The sequence below is a fragment of the Typopeltis vanoorti genome, chromosome 14, assembly GCF_054136105.1.
Source record: "Typopeltis vanoorti isolate ZY-2024b chromosome 14, IOZ_Tvanoo_1.0, whole genome shotgun sequence".
Lineage (NCBI taxonomy): Eukaryota > Metazoa > Arthropoda > Arachnida > Uropygi > Thelyphonidae > Typopeltis > Typopeltis vanoorti.
Window position 1 is genome coordinate 12,380,412 of NC_143562.1, and position 16,526 is coordinate 12,396,937.

General features: G+C 35.3%; 1 protein-coding gene across 1 annotated transcript in view; it reads right to left on the bottom strand.

Moving 5' to 3' along the window:
- Positions 1-16,526, bottom strand: part of LOC150099235 (protein FAM13A-like) — a 267,122-nt gene that overhangs the window by 75,819 nt on the left and 174,777 nt on the right. Inside the window, exons 16-17 of the mRNA XM_090404288.1 lie at positions 12,176-12,257; positions 3,519-3,763 (exon numbers count right to left, since the gene is read on the bottom strand). Coding sequence (XP_090260414.1) covers positions 3,519-3,763; positions 12,176-12,257 — 327 coding nt within the window. The remainder of the gene's footprint in view (positions 1-3,518; positions 3,764-12,175; positions 12,258-16,526) is intronic.

A 16,526-nucleotide genomic window follows, 5' to 3' on the forward strand; every position in this document is an offset into this window, starting at 1 on the left:
TGTCCAGGCTTTCTGAACTATGCAGTGCAGCCACTGTAAGACTCTTTTACCACCATACTTCAGCATTTCTGGTCAAATATCATCTACTCCTGCTGCCTTTCCACATTTCAAGCCTTTGATGGCTTTTTCTACTTCAAGTATGGATATGTATTCCTGACTGCATGCCTGGTCAGTGTTTTTTTACCACTGTGCTATCATCACTGCTTGTTTCATTTAGCAGTTTTTCAAAGTAATTACTCCATACTTCAAGGATATCTTTTTCTCCCATTTTCATGTCACCTTAATCATCTCTAACTCCTTTTTACAGCATTCTTTCCTCCATTCCTAAGCTTCTTCAACAACCTCCAAAATATTTTGCCACCTTCTTGATATTTATTTTCTATATTCTTGCCAAAGTCCTCCCATGACTTTTGTTTAGCTAGTTTTACACAGTGTTTAGCATTCTTGCATTTGTCTCTGTATTCTCTAAGAGCACAAGCTGACTTGTTTGCCAGGAACTTTTTATATGCTTTCTTCTTTTCCTTCACTGCCTCTTTAACTTCCTGTGTCCACCGTGGAGTTCTAATTTTTCCATCCTTGCAGTCAACTTCACCACATGCCTCTCTGGCTGAATCAATCAGGGCTTTTTTCAAGGGTTGCCACTGAATCTCCAAGGTTTGATTCCTGTTCTCAAACTCTTTCATTTTTTCTTCAATAATCTTTGTGTATTTTAGTCTACAGTTCACATCTGAGAGCTGCTCAACTTTTATTCACTTTAAAACTTTCTTACATGTTATTCTTTTCAGTATGAAATTCAATTTTATCCTGCTCAAGACTAAATAGTGATCATTTCCAATTTCAAATCCTCTGTACACTCTGGTGTCCTGCACCAGGGAGAAAACATCACTATCAACAATAACATAGTCAATGAGACTCTTCTTATTCCTTGCCTCTTCTTTCCATGTGAATTTGTGCACATTTTTATGTTGGAACATGGTGTTAGTAATAACTAGTCCATGTCCTGAGCAGAAATCCAACAGATATTTGCCATTATTATTAACTTTGCTCCAAATTTTCCCAAAATATTTTTGTATGTCTGACAATCATTTCCTACTCTGCTATTCAGATCCCTAACAAGGACCAACTTTTCCTTTTTCATTGTGTCAGTTGCTTTTTCTAAAGCCTCAAAAAATTCTTCCACTTCTACCTTAGTAGAACCTTCTGTGGGACCATAGGCACAAATAAGTCTCATTGTCCAGTTCCCCATTCTCATATTTGCCCACATTACTCTACTTGAGACTGCCTACCATTCAAGAAGATTAGCCTCGTATTTTGTGTTGAATACTATGGCTACTCCTTCTTTTCCTTGACTGTCATTGCCTGAATATAACATTTTGTATTTATTGCTCAGAAAGATCTCACCAGTTTTGGTTTTTTTGTTTCAGTCACCCCTATTATGCCGATCTGGTACTTATCTAATTCCTCAGCTAGCTCCATTTCTTTGCCATTCAGGCTTCTTACGTTGATAGTACCGATCTTTAACTCTGATGATGTTGAGTTGGGGTGTGTTTTCAGATTTGTTCCAGTAGCTGACTTTTCGCCATTCGCCCTGGTTCCCTGGCGAAAACAACGGGGGCCTTGTTTAACTGGGTGACGCCCCAGCCGGCATGAAATCTTGTCATGTTCTACCATTATTTTTTATTTTGGTTTAACCAATAAGAATACAATTTGGTCGGCTAAATCCCATATTGCCAGCCCATCCTCATTCGTTCAGTATCCAAATAGATACCCAACAGGGTGCACCACGAGAAGGTGAGGATTGGATATTAGGTTAGAAGCCCTGGTCGGTTCTCCGCATTCCTTTAAAGGCTATGTGGAGGTCTCCTCTCAGTTATACAGCTTTGACCCTTAAGCACTCCTTTTTAAATTCTATTAATTCAAAAGTCTGTTTTCATAATTCCCATTTAATTTCAATATAATAATATAAATAGTATTTTGTCACATGCTGCATATTTCATATACATGAAGTGTATAGTGGAACATGAAATAAGGCAGTGTCATCACAGTACTCTGAAAAATGAGCTAAGAAATCTTACTCTAATTTTCCTCCAACTTAAAATGAAAAATATTAAGGTTGTGTATGTTATGCCAACTATGCCACAATTTTGCAATTTAGGATGACACATGAAGTGGGCTGTGGCGAGAAACACTGATCTAGAGTATACATATACATGTGTGTGTATGCATACATACATACAAAGAAGCAAGCTACATTGCAATTCACACAGTGCCACACTATCAGTAATTTGGTCAACTGTTAGCCACTAGGCCTGCCCTCTGGTGGAAAAAAATACATCAAAGCTATAGTCCTGTTTTTTTATAGTCAGAGATCAATTTCAGTCATATTATCCTCTAATTCAATATATCAGTAAATGCTACATCATTAGTGGTGGTCTAGTCAATATTTAAATCAATATCTAAGTCATATTAGTGCCTAGAGTCTTGAAATAAGGGATTCCTGACTTGTCTGAAACAAAAGTTTACGTATGTTGAATACATGCCATTCATACGCTTGAGATCTTTAGGCCATCATTACTGTTGAGATTAGGGTAGCTGATATTTCACAGCCACCCTAGAATTTCACAGACTTCTTTTAGATTTGCATTCATACTGGGTTTTGGTATGATGTATGGAACAGGTGCCTTTACAATCAATTCGTAAACAAAATTACTTGGCAAAAATTATTTTTTTAATCAGTTTTGATGTAACTGTTCTTTTCATGAATGTCTAATTAATGACATTCATGAAAAGAACAAGTGTCCACCGAACATTACAATCCTCTTTGCTCATGTACTACATGTGGAAAAATACTTTTTACTTACAAAATGAAGATATGGTAATGGACTTCACTATTCCTAACATTTATATGAAAGCTTTCGAGTAATATGCTCTAGATTCCTCCACTTCAAAACCCAAACTTGGGCTCAGATACATTGATGATATTTTCAACATTTGGCCCAACAACTGTCAAACTTTAAATACCTACCTCAGCCACCTGAAGAAATAATACAAAGTGCATACAATTCAACACTGAAATTGAAAATTAGAACATGCTCCCATTTCTGGATCCATTTGTCAGGTATCTTTTGAGCAGTCTATCCTTTAATGTCTAACATACACCTACACATATCAGCCAATACATACTGTTATTGCATCCAACACAAAAACTAGATATCATAAACACTCAAAAACAGAGCAATAAATATTTGCTCCAAAGAGCAAACTCTTAGGTATGAATTACAAATTATCAGCAGTGTATTTATAAAACAATGGCTATAGCAAAAATACTACCAACAAAGTTTTTCCAAAAACTACACCTTAAAATAAAAAAAAAATTACAGTAAAATCATAGCCATTTCATTTCATACATTAAAGCAATATCAGTAGAAAAATTACATGATGCTGCCATTGTCATGTTGTAATAATAAAACAGACATCTTCAATAACAATTACAGCAAAGCTTCATAATTTATTCATACCTCAACTAATTCAGGTCTGTGTGCTACTCTTCTTTTTTCTGAGAGGCCTTTCAGTGCTTCCTTGAGTGATTCTTCGACAGTAGGTTTAACTTTCAAGTCCTCTGAACTTGCTTCAAAATCTGATTGCCTGGAACTACTACTGTTTGTGGTATCCTCCAAAATATGTACTTCTCTGGTTGGTAGCCACTGTGATAAAGGTGTAACTGGAGGAGTTATTCTTGAGGCTTCTTCTTCTTCTTTCATATCTATAAAAATAATTGCAGATATTTAAAAATACAGGCCAACTTATCATTTTGGAACATGCACACATACACAGCTTTGCTCACATATGTAAGTTCTGCATATATAATATGTTTGAAGTATTGAAATCCTACTGAATAGAATACAACATATTATAAATATGTATGATACCTTAAAAATTTTAAGATCAGTTGTACTAGCCAAACTTCTTAGTTATTAAGGTTTGAATGAAGTACTTTCCAACTACCATCTGAAACGTAATATATTTTGTTGAATCAAGAAAGAAATATTCACACATTTGAACATATTCATATCCACAACACATTTTGGCAACCCAATCCACTTATTCATCACTCTTGATTTCAATTCAGCACATGGGCTATTCATTACTAATACAATGTATGTACCAACAAAAAATGTACATAAATTCATGTGGAGAGAGAGAGAGAGAGAGAGAGAGAGAGAGCAGACAAGAAATATTCTCTTGATCATTATTTGTTAATGGTGATATTTTTTTTTGCACTAGTTCATAAATAAGAGTATATAGACTTGAAATACAAAAAGGATCTCCATTTAGTTACAAAACAGGATAAAAATGAGTATCATCTTGAAAAGATGATACAAAAATTTTAGACAGAATCAGAGTTGAGCAGCTTTCAGATGTGAACTGTAGCGACAAATGTAAATACAGTATTATAGCAGAAAAAGTAAAAGTTGGAAAACAAGCACTAAACCTGGAGATCCAAATCAAAATATTAAGGGGGGGGGATACATGACTAAACACTCAAAAATAAAGAAGTTGTCTGCCAAGAAAGAAAAATTAGAACATCATGGTGTACTCCAGTTAGAGGGGTAACAGAAAAGAAGAAATATCAAAAACTCCTGTTAAGTAAGTCAGGTATCCCGAGAGAAAGAAAGAGAGGGAATAAAAATAAAAATGAAGAAGGCTAACTTATGTGTAAAAGTGGCTGGAAAAAATTCCTGAGAACACTTTGGGAAGAGAGAAAACGGTATATCAAATTATTTGGAGAAGATTCTGAAAAAAAGGAAGAAAGAATGGTGTCATCCTTTGAAGCAGTAGTGTTGTGCATGTTATTCAGATAGGTCTTTTAGTAAAGATTTGCAATATCATTAATCATTATTGGCAATATCATCTTTATTTTTGAGTGTGGAATAGAGTGTTTAATTGTGAATCTTATCATGCAATGTTATTTAAAAAGCATTCTATATGGCACTGACACATACAAGAAAAATGGCAGCCAAGACTTCAATATTCAATGATTTCAATTTGAGGGATTTAGTGTAATAAAGTATATTCAATGTATTCACTGTCAAGAGTGAATGGTTTGCGACATGAAATTGAGGGCGGAGAGAAAGTGTGTTGGTAACATTTCATGGGCGAGTGCAAGAAATGAGAGTCATGTCAAAAGCAGGAGAATGAAGTACCGTATTTGCCGGCATATAAGACACTTTTTTCTTTGAAAATAGGTCTAAAAAACAGGGTGCGTCTTATATGCCGATACTCAGTTTTTTAATACTTTCATTTCTGGAAATTTTCTCTGTTCCGAGTTATGTGATTTCTTTCTTGCGGTGCGTGAGAGCATTCCAGTTGCACATGTTCAGTGGATGCACATGCACTGTCATCGACGATCACAGCTGTGTTACTGTTCGTTTAAACTTTCCAACTCTTGTTGCAGTTGTTGATAAAAATTTATCAACAACTGTGATAAATTTTTATCACAGTTGTCAAATGTTAATAAAATGGTGATAAATTTTTATCATTAAATTTTCTCTAAATTTCTTGGCAAATTATGGCTGCAAAACTTTGGCATTGCTACAATATTGCATACAAGCTATGTGTGATTGCATATGCTAAAGAACATGGAAATAGGGCTTATGTATTTGTTGAAAGTAGACCTACTTATTACTTTATATTTGAAATACTGTAAAGTCATTATAATATTCAGTGAAAGTTTTTTCCCTAAAAAATGTATACAAAAAAAAGGAGGTGCATCTCATAGGCCAGTGCATCTTATATGCCGGCAAACACAGCAACTAATATCAATGATATATGACAAGACAGTGAAAGTGTTGCAGGGAATGTAGTGGAAGGCGTGAATAATAGTGTATGAAATATGAATGAGAGCATGAAAGAAGTGGTTGAAAGTAATGTGGATAATGAAGTGACAGTGAGGAGAAATAGCATACTTACACAGGAAAAAACGTGAGCTCAAGTGAGAAACATTTGGTGTGTAGAAGCAGGAGGGAGAATGAAAGAAAATGCAAAAGCATCAAAGTGCAAGAAACTGGGAGTAACAAGAAAGTATTGTATGGAAAGTTGTACTTAATGAGAAAGTGACGAAAGCATGTTTCCCAGGTATCAAGGATATTAGCGAAGCTGTTGGTATATGAAATTGCTGACAGAAGCAAAAAAAAGAAGAGCGAGAAAGTTAAGGTTGTGAATCTGTTGCCTCAGTATGACAGGACAGAATTGAGAAGAAGAGCCACAATTGCTTATGAGTTCACGAGAAGATTGTGCAAGAGGAATGATGTGTTGTTTATAGATGTATGGAGTGAATTTGATAGATGAAAGGAGTTGTATATGCCTGATGGACTCCAAATATTGAACTCCAAAACCATTTGAATGGTTTTGGAGTTCAATATTTAGAGAAAGCATTATTCAGTGAGAAGTTATAAGTGCAAAATCAGGGAAACTAGAGATAGTAGGTGGAATGCAATCAATCATACATCTAGCCACCCCTAGGACAAATGAGCGTGAGTGCAGAAATGTTCATGAACAATTGGGTAAAGTTTACCAGGTTCTGAATCTGAATGGGTTGATAATAACATTACACAAGAGTAACTGTGGGCACAAAGGGATATAAAACTGTATGTAAATGAATGCCAGAAGTATCAGAAATAAAGGAGAGAAGTTTTTGGCAATGGTCAGCTCGACTTAGCAAAAATTATCAGCATCAGTGAGACTGGATTGACAGAGAATGATGTTGTTGCAGGGATTGAATGTAAGGGATATTATATTTTCAGAGAAGATAGAGAGAATAGGACAGGAGGAAGAGTATTACTAATAATAGCTGAAGAACAACCAACAAAAATAGAAGTTGAGAAGAATAGTTTAGAGAGAGTGCTGAGGCCTTACTTCACCACCCTAACTTCAATCAGAATGACTGCTTATCCTTGTCAAGAATATGGGAAAGTTTGATCCGAATAACACATTTTTTTTTTTTTTTTTTTTTTTAAATTAAGGCCAATAGTGATATATACAAAGATAGATCCTAAGAAACCACTGGATGCTACATCTATCTAATGATGTATTTAGCATGATATTATAAATTAATTTTTTTATGATAATATAAATTATATAATTATTTTATAATCACTTTTATGATTAACCTTTTCTTCAGTGAAGCATAACACTATTAGCGATTTAACATTACATGGCTTGTACTATTTTGAATAATTCAATTGTTTGAATTCTACCTTGTAAAAAAATGTTGTTTAGGCCACTGATGATAATTTGTTAGTTTCAAACTGAAATATTTGGCAGTATATTTAATAAATGTTACTTCTTGTGTTTAAGCGTAAATAATTCATGATAAAAGCAAAATATATATTGTTGGTTGCTGCAATAGACCTGGGATTCCAGAGGATAATGTAGATGCCATGCATCAGCAGATTAGCAGAGTGAGTATAGGAGAGCAATCATCATGGGGGGTCTCTACGTTAGGAAAGTTGAGTTAAATCTGATATCAAAATTGATAATGTTAATCTTAGCTCTTTACTTTATGCAGATGTTATATTTCTGAATAAATCTAGCACAAGTCTGCAAAATTCCTTGACTAAATTTGGTATGAAAATCAGCAATAAAAAGACAAAGACAATGAAAATAAGCAGAAACATTGAATACATCAACTGTATCTTGAATGGTGAACCTATAGAATAAGTAAAACATTTCAGTTATTTAGGCAAAATTTTTAGTGAAGATGGCAAATTAAATATGAAAATAGACAACAGAATTAGTAAAGATGGTATTGTAGGAAGTCAGCTGAATAAATTTATATGGAATAAGAAAGAAATTAGTCAAAACACAAATTAGCTATATACAAGACAGTTTTAAAATCAAATCAGAACTCTCATATCAGACCTCTGATATGAGAGTTCTGAGAAAGATTAGGAGAGTGAACAGATATCAATGACAGTATCACATTAAAAATTAGGAAAGAACTTGCCATTGTTAGCATTCAGGAATATGATAGTAGAGTTAATCTCAGGAGGCTGTATGGTCACTTAAATAAAATGGGAGAGGAAAGATTAGTAAAACAAGTGTTCTTTGTCAAGTTGACAAGAAAAAGACCCAAAAGAAGACAAAAAAAAGTGCCTTAAAAGACATTAATATAAGATCTGATAATGTTTGGATCTTTTTAGATAACAGATTAATTAACAGATTGGAAGTTAGTGATGATGTAACTTTTTCATGCAGTACTATGATAATTAACCTGTACACTCCCTGAAGGCATTTGATAATGGATAAGAAAGAAGTTTCGACAAAGAAAAAGGGAACTTTAAAATTATCTTCGTATTTCAAGGAAACAGAAAAGGAACTGATATTGCAGAGAAGATATGAAAGAAGAAATATATTCTTTAAGAAAAGTTGCACATAAATTATTTTTGGCTTTCAAAGAAAAACAGGTACAAGTTAATTAGATTTCTATGGTTACTATTAAGAGCAGAAGAAACTGTGTCTTATAAATTTGAAGTTGGTATATTCTCATTAAATCCTGTGATCTTGAAGAAAAGACAAGAAATTTTGTATGGTGTTATGTTCTTTAACACCATAAGTTTGCAGGCTTTTTTTCTCTTTAGGAGATAAATTTTTATTTATAATGCAAGTTTGTATACAGCGCTTGTGAAACAAACATTTTACACACGCACACACTGTTAATTAATGCAATACCATGGACCAAGACCCCATGGAGTCAAAGACTCATCTGGGAGGTCCTTTTATCCTTCACACAGCTAATCATACCGTGCTTTAAACACACTCAAATTCTCTGCAGACACCACACTCTCAGGCAAGGCATTCCAATCATTCACAATTCTGCATGAAAAAACCTGCTTCTCACTCTCATACTCACTCCCTCTTTATACAGTTTCCAGGGATGACCACTGGTTCTCCCCTGGTCTCCCACTATTATCTGTAGAACCCCCTCCAGCATTGATCCTATAACAATCCCTTACCAACTTGTCCACCAGACCCTGCAAGTTGCATGTTCTCAATCTTTCCTCATACTGGACATTCCAGAGGTCAGAAACTACCTTAGTCAATCGCCTTTGGACCCTTTCCAACATCTCTTCATCCTTCTGAAAACCAGGTGACCAAATCTGGGCACAATAGTCCATGTGTAGCCTAATCAAAGCCTCATACAACGGAACAAGAATCTCCATACTTCTACACGCCAATGTCCTCCGCATCATTCCCAGAAGCTTTTGTGTTGTCTTCACAATTTTGGTGATGTGTCCCCTAAATTTTAGTTCCTTATCCACTATCACCCCCAGATCTCTTATTTCCTCCACCTCTGACAATATATCCTCACCAAGAATAAATTCTACATCCCATCTTTGTTTTCCAAATTTTAAAACCTTACATTTTGCAAAATTGAACTCGCATCCCCATTCCCGTGCCCAACCACTCAGTTTATTCAAGTCTTCTTGTAAGGCCACAACATCTTTCACATGGTTTGTCCCAACTTTGCATCATCTGCAAACAACTGAATATCTCCATCCAAATCTTCACCAATATCATTAATATACAAGTTAAACAGCAATGGCCCTAAAACAGACCCCTGAGGCACACCACTAGTAACTTTCCTGGATATCACTCCCCCATACATAACTTGTTGATAACTATCAGATAGCCAGTCTCCAATCCAATGCACCAATCTAATATCCAACCCTATCTGCTCTAGTTTGAAGATGTGGCCTTACAAGAAGACTTGAATAAATTGAGTGATTGAGCATGGGGATGAGAGTTCAATGTTGCAAAATGTAAGGTTTTAAAATTTGGAAAACAAAGATGGGATGTAGAATTTATGCTTGGTGAGGATATATTGTCGGAGGTGGAGGAAATGAGAGTTCTGGGGGTGATAGTGGATAAGAATCTGAAATTTAGGGAACACTGTCAACTTATCATGTGGTAATCTAAGTATATTACTGTGTATCCTTCTCCTCTGTCCAAGGAAGCAGTCACCTTATTGTAATAAGTAAGTAGATTACTAAAACATGACTTCCCTTTAGTAAATCCATGCTGTCCATCAAAGATAATACCATTGTTGTCAACCCAATTCTGGATCCTAGTTTAAATATTGGTATTAATATTAAAACTAATATTAATTGTTTATAAATGAAGATAATATTTTTTCAATTTCTTTGTCTCTCACTCAATCTCTTAAGTTAACTTATTATAATAATATCCCTGATCAGAATCTGTGATATTATCTAAAAAGGTAATGACTCACTCAGGCATACTACTCTGGTATATAATGATAACCAGGAACAAGACATACAGACACCACTAGTAACTTTCCTGGATACCACTCCCCCTACACAACACTGTTGATACCTATCAGATAGCCAGTCTCCAATCCAATGCACCAATCTAATATCCAACCCTATCTGCTCTAGTTTGAGGATGTTGTGGCCTTACAAGAAGACTTGAATAAATTGAGTGATTGGGCACGAGGATGCGAGTTCAATGTTGCAAAATGTAAGGTTTTAAAATTTGGAAAACAAAGACGAGATGTAGAATTTATGCTTGGTGAGGGTATATTGTCGGAGGTGGAAGAAATAAGAGTTCTGGGGGTGATAGTGGATAAGAATCTGAAATTTAGGGGATATTATCAACTTATCATGTGGTAATCTATTAAAAGCCTTTGTGAAATCCAAGTATATTACTGTGTATCCTTCTCCTCTGTCCAAGGAAGCAGTCATCTTATTGTAATAAGTAAGTAGATTACTAAAACATTACTTCCCTTTAGCAAATCCATGCTGTCAATCAAAGATAATACCATTGTTGTCAACCCAATTCTGGATCCTAGTTAAATATTGGTATTAATATTTAAACTAATATTAATTGTTTATAAATGAAGATTTATAATGAAGATTTATAATAATAAATGAAGATAAAAGAAAATGAAATATTTTTTCATTTTCTTTGTCTCTCTCACTCAATCTCTGAAGTTAACTTATTATAATAATATCTGTGATATTATCTAAAATGTTAATGACACACTCCGGCATATAATGATAACCAGGAACAAGACATACAGCCATTAAAGAAACAATGGAGAGAGAGTGCAGAGGCAAATAACTAAGACCCTCTCAGAATTCTGGAATATTAGGACAGATTAAGGAAATGCAGTCTTCAGAGTTTGGCAGACAGGAGAAGAAGGAGGGATGATATGATTGAGACATAAGTTAGTGAGATGAACCAATCAAATAGATACAGGAAAATTATTGCAACTGTATCAAGGCTACATGAACACGGAAGTGAAAAGGAGATTTTTGCTGGCAGGTGATGAATGAGTAATGCACTGCTGGGTGGTGAGTGCTCCAACACTGCATGTATTCAAGGCAAGGTATGTGGCAAGTTATTGTGGTCTGTGAGTGTACAATGGATAGACATGAATTGCATTCTAATTATTCATATCAGGAAAAACTGGCCAAGAAAATTATAGTCTTACCATCTGCCATTTCATGTGATTTCATGATACTGTACACTCCTCTTTTATCCACAAATGTAATTACTATGCAATATTGTGCTACATATCACACTATATCACAGTTTTTTTTTTTTTTTAATTAAAGAAAATCAAAGAGACAACAAGATGTTTCTTTGCAGTACCTCAACAAATTTTCCTTTCACTTTTGACTGCACAAAATACTAAATGCAATAGACAAGTATGATTTTATAGCTCATTATTTTATATTTAAAATAATGCATCTCTCTAAAAACGGTTGGTTACTATTTGATTTTGTGAGATGTCTATTTCTTTGCAAGTGATTTTTTATGCTTATTTAATTAAATAAGCATAAATTAATTTCAGTATTATTAATATTTTATTAATAATACTAAATTAATATTTTAGTTTCTTAGTTTATGTGCCTCTGATAAAGGTTATTAAATCAGACTACTGAAATAATACAAAAATAAAAAAAATCTTTCAGCTAAACATAATATAAAATCTTTTGACTTTTATAAAGATGAACTCAAAGTTGAACTTGAAAAGCTGATGAAATATTTAAACAGATACTGCTATACTGTGAGTATATAACAAATACTTATAGCTATTTATGTATTTATTATTGAAATGACAAATTATTACTGAAAGTAATAAACTTACTCTTTAGTTCCTTTCTTGCTTTATTCAATTCTGACATTATTTTCTTTATATCATGATATGTCATTTTGTCAGCATGAGAAGGCTGCAAATATAAGCAAGTTATATTTATTATTGTCAACCAGTAGCAAGATATATTATATTTCATTATTATATGAAGGTCTATCAAAAAAGATTCATAACTGATTTATTTTTTATTTATTTTTTTGTTCTCATCATCTACACCAACATGTTGAATCCAAAAACACTTCAGCATTCTCACATTTTTTTTTTAAAGTAAAGGATCTCAAAAATTTTTTTGCAATTTCTTAAAAAATCTGTTAACAGCAAACTGTCAGTCAAAAGACTCATTGCAGTAGGTACACACTGTTACACACAAATATCATCAAATCGTGCTTTAAACTTATTCAAAGTATCTACATTTGCCACACTGTCTTAGCAATGCATCCCATTCACCACCCATTCTCAATGCAAAGAACCAAGGATGGCATTTTGTTTTCTCTTTCTCTCTCATTCTATGAAAAATTTCTTCCACATTAACCAGGTGGCTGAACCGTGGAATGCATTGCCTGATAGTGGTGAGAGCGAGAATGGTCAATGAGTTTAAGGAGTGGTATGATAGACTTTGTGTTTCCTAGGACGGACCTCCTGCGATGAGTCTTTTGACTCCTTGGAGGCCTAAATAATAATAATAATAATAATAAAATATTCTCTCATTTCTTCCTCCTATTGATGAAGCTTTGCAAATTGCATTCCCTCAATTTATCTTCATATTCCACATTCCAAAGAGATCAGTTACCGCCTTGGTCAGTCTTCTCTGCACCCATTCTAATATATTCTCATTACCATGAAAACATGGGATCAAATCAATGCACACTGCATTCACCTTTGCTACTTCTATTAATGAAAATCGTTAATTACTTGACGAGACTTCTTCTTGGAAAGAAGTTGCAATGGTAAGGTCTGGTGAGTGGAGTATGTTGCACACAACTGATTTTTGGCTAGCTATGATGACACAAAAATAATTATATAATAAAACATAATGAAGTACTGTTGTGCCACAATAACCAATTTTTGAGTACCAGCTAGTGTGGTATCCTTCATAAGATGGAATTTTTTTATGATGCTCAGTACATTTTTTTTTTTATCATGTCAGTGAACATAGACCATTCTGAAAAAGTAATAGGCAATGTCTTTTTGAATCAAAAAGTGTAAATATGATTTATTTATTTCATATGATGATTTAATGGCCATGAGCCCTTTTTATGGGGAAGTATGGCACTATCTCAATCCCCTCTAATTTTATCCGGACTCAGGACCAGCATAGCTGACGAATCAGACCTATGGCTGGATGGACTGGCTTAGTTATTCCTGATTGCAATCTGTGTGTGTGTTCATTGGGCCAGTTTGCCTGTTCTGGGGGAGGGACGAAAAACACGAGTTTCTGAGTGAAAAAAAACCCTATGTCTGTATGAGACTGACTAAACTCACCTTTAGTCGAAAGAGACCAGATAAAGGTTCCTCACATAGACCATCCATATAAATAAAATAAAGAAATAATGTTACACCAAAATTATCATGGTGAACATTTCTGTTCTTTATCACCAAAACTTGTATAACCATAACAGTTACAAGTTTAGATGATATGGTATGCATTTTAATTGTACTGAATTACTTCTTGGTGATTATCCAAATTTTACATTAACAAACAATTCATCTTATAAGGCAATATTGCCTTATAATCCTGATTGTAATCTTGGAGACAGGATTACAACCCTGACTTACAATTTGTCACCTCTGATAGATTTAAACAGCTCCTACCAGCCTATAGACAGGTCCTGACAGAATTCCCATATAGCTACACTGCTCAGTTATTGTATAGATTGGCTCTCAAATCCCATTAGTAAATTCAATCCCCTGGCCATAATGGAACTTTAAGAAGGCCAACTGGCCTGCTTTCTCTGAAAAACTTGAAAAATGCCTAGGATGGATAGCTCCTTCCAGTGGCAATTATGATAGATTTGTGGGTGCAGTGATAAGTGCATCTAAAAAGACCATCCCCATGGGATACTGTAAAGAGTATATCCCTGGGTGGGATGATACAAGTGATAACTTATACAGGAATTCTTAGAAAATGGAGACAAAGAAACCACAGATGAATTAATCCATAGCCTTGACATTGTATGAAGGAAAAATGGACAGAGACGGTTGAAAAACTGAATTTCAGGCACTCAAGTCAGGAATCATGGTCCTTCTTACAGAAGATAGAAGAAGAGAACCCCCCCACCACACACACACGCGTTTTAATACATCTGTAATTCCAGATGCAGTGGCCTCACATATAGTAAATCTATCGAGAGCACCAAAACACAGAGATTATACTATCCAGGTCAAGCGCAAACTCAGAACTCTTAAATCTATGGGTGAGCCAATATATGAGTACTCCACCTCTTTTCTGTGAAGGAAATCTTATCTGATTTGAAGGATGTAGAGATGGGAAAAGTCCCAGGCTTCGACAGCATCCATCTGGAATTATTAGTGCACTGCAGAAAGTACGCTAAATGATGGCTGGCACAATTTTTCACTGACATCCTACAGACTTGAAAATCCCTCGATCGTTCAAATGAACTAAAATAATTCCGATTCTAAAGACTGGGAAATCAAATGACCTTCTACAAAATTATCGACCCACTGCCTTGCTAAGCACAAGCTATAAATTACTGGAGCGCCTCCTACATAACAGGATTAGCCCAACTTAAAAGGATTATTATTGCGGGCAACTCCAAGGAGTCCTTAGACTCATCGAGGGAGGCCCTAAACATCACGTCAAGAACAACTATTTAACATCCACACAGTATCTATCATACTTTGCCTTGAACTCATTCGAAGGCATGGCACCACAACAGACTCTAGCAACTTATTCCACTCATTCACCACTCTCCAAGTAAAAAACCTAGTTCTAACACCTTTGCTAACCACACTCTTGCCCAGTTTCCATGGATGGCCCCTAGTCCTCCCACCACCAGTCCTGTTCTGAAAAATATCCTCTGAATTAATCTTATAGAAACCCTTCAGTAATTTGAATGTCTCAATCGTATCACCCCTTTTCTGCCTTTCAATCAATTTCTGCAACCCACAAATCTTCAACCTGTTCTCATAAGGTTCATTCCATAGACCTACTATCATCGTGGTCACTCGCCTCTGGATCCTCTCCACCTCCTCCCCATCAAGAAGAAACCCTGGCATCCAGATCTGGGCACAGTAGTCAAGATGGGGTCTTATCAAGGCTCGATAAAAAGGAACAATAACTTGCTTGTCTCTGTTCGTAAAGTATTCTTCAGAAACCATGGATGTCCTTAGACTCTTAAATCTATGGATTTAAGAGTCTAAGGATTTGTTCCCATATTCAGCATTGGGCAGATGAGGGTAATGTTATCTGTGAGAGTCTAAATGGATTTGTGAAGGAGCGCTCCTGTTTTAGCAATATACTAGCCTTTTATGATAAAGTTACAAGAGCATTAGATGAGGGAAAGGCATATACTGCAATTTTCTTAGACTTAGCGAAGGCATTTGACAGGGTGCCACATGATAAGCTGATATTTAAGTTGCAGCACATGGGTCTGGATGTCAGATTGGTCAACTGGATTCAAGATTGGCTGTCCGATAGATAGAGAGTTGTGTATGGTGGGGCAATATCAAAGAGGCAGAAGGTTACAAGTGGGGTTCCACAGGGCTCAGTACTGGGACCTATATTGTTTAACCTCTATATCAATGACATTGTCAGTGGATTGCAAGGGGATATTCAGTTGTTTGCAGATGATGCAAAGCTGTGAAGGATTATTAGTAACAGTGCAAATGCGGCAGCCCTGAAAGAGGATTTGAATAAGCTAGATAGATGGGCATATGAATGGGGGTGTCGGTTTAATGCAGCAAAATGTAAGGTCTTGAGGTTTGGAAAACATCGATGGGACACTGCATACTCTATGGGAGGAGTTATACTGGAGGAAGTAGAAGAGACAAGAGATCTGGGGTTGATGATTGATAGAAACCTGAAATTTAGGGGACATATTACAAAGGTGGTGAAGGTAACACAGAGGATTGCTGCAATAATGAGAAGAATGCTGACCTGCAGAGATAAAACAGTTATCATTCCATTGTGTAAGACCCTGATCAGATCACACTTGGATTTGTTCCCCAGGATTTGAAGGGGATAAATTAACTATGGAAAGGATAGAAAGGCAGATAACAAAGATGGTTACAGGACTGTACAATGATAGTTATGAGGATCGGCTGAGGGAATGTGGACTGCAGAGTTTGGTGGATAGAAGGAGGAGAGGTGATATGATTGAGACTT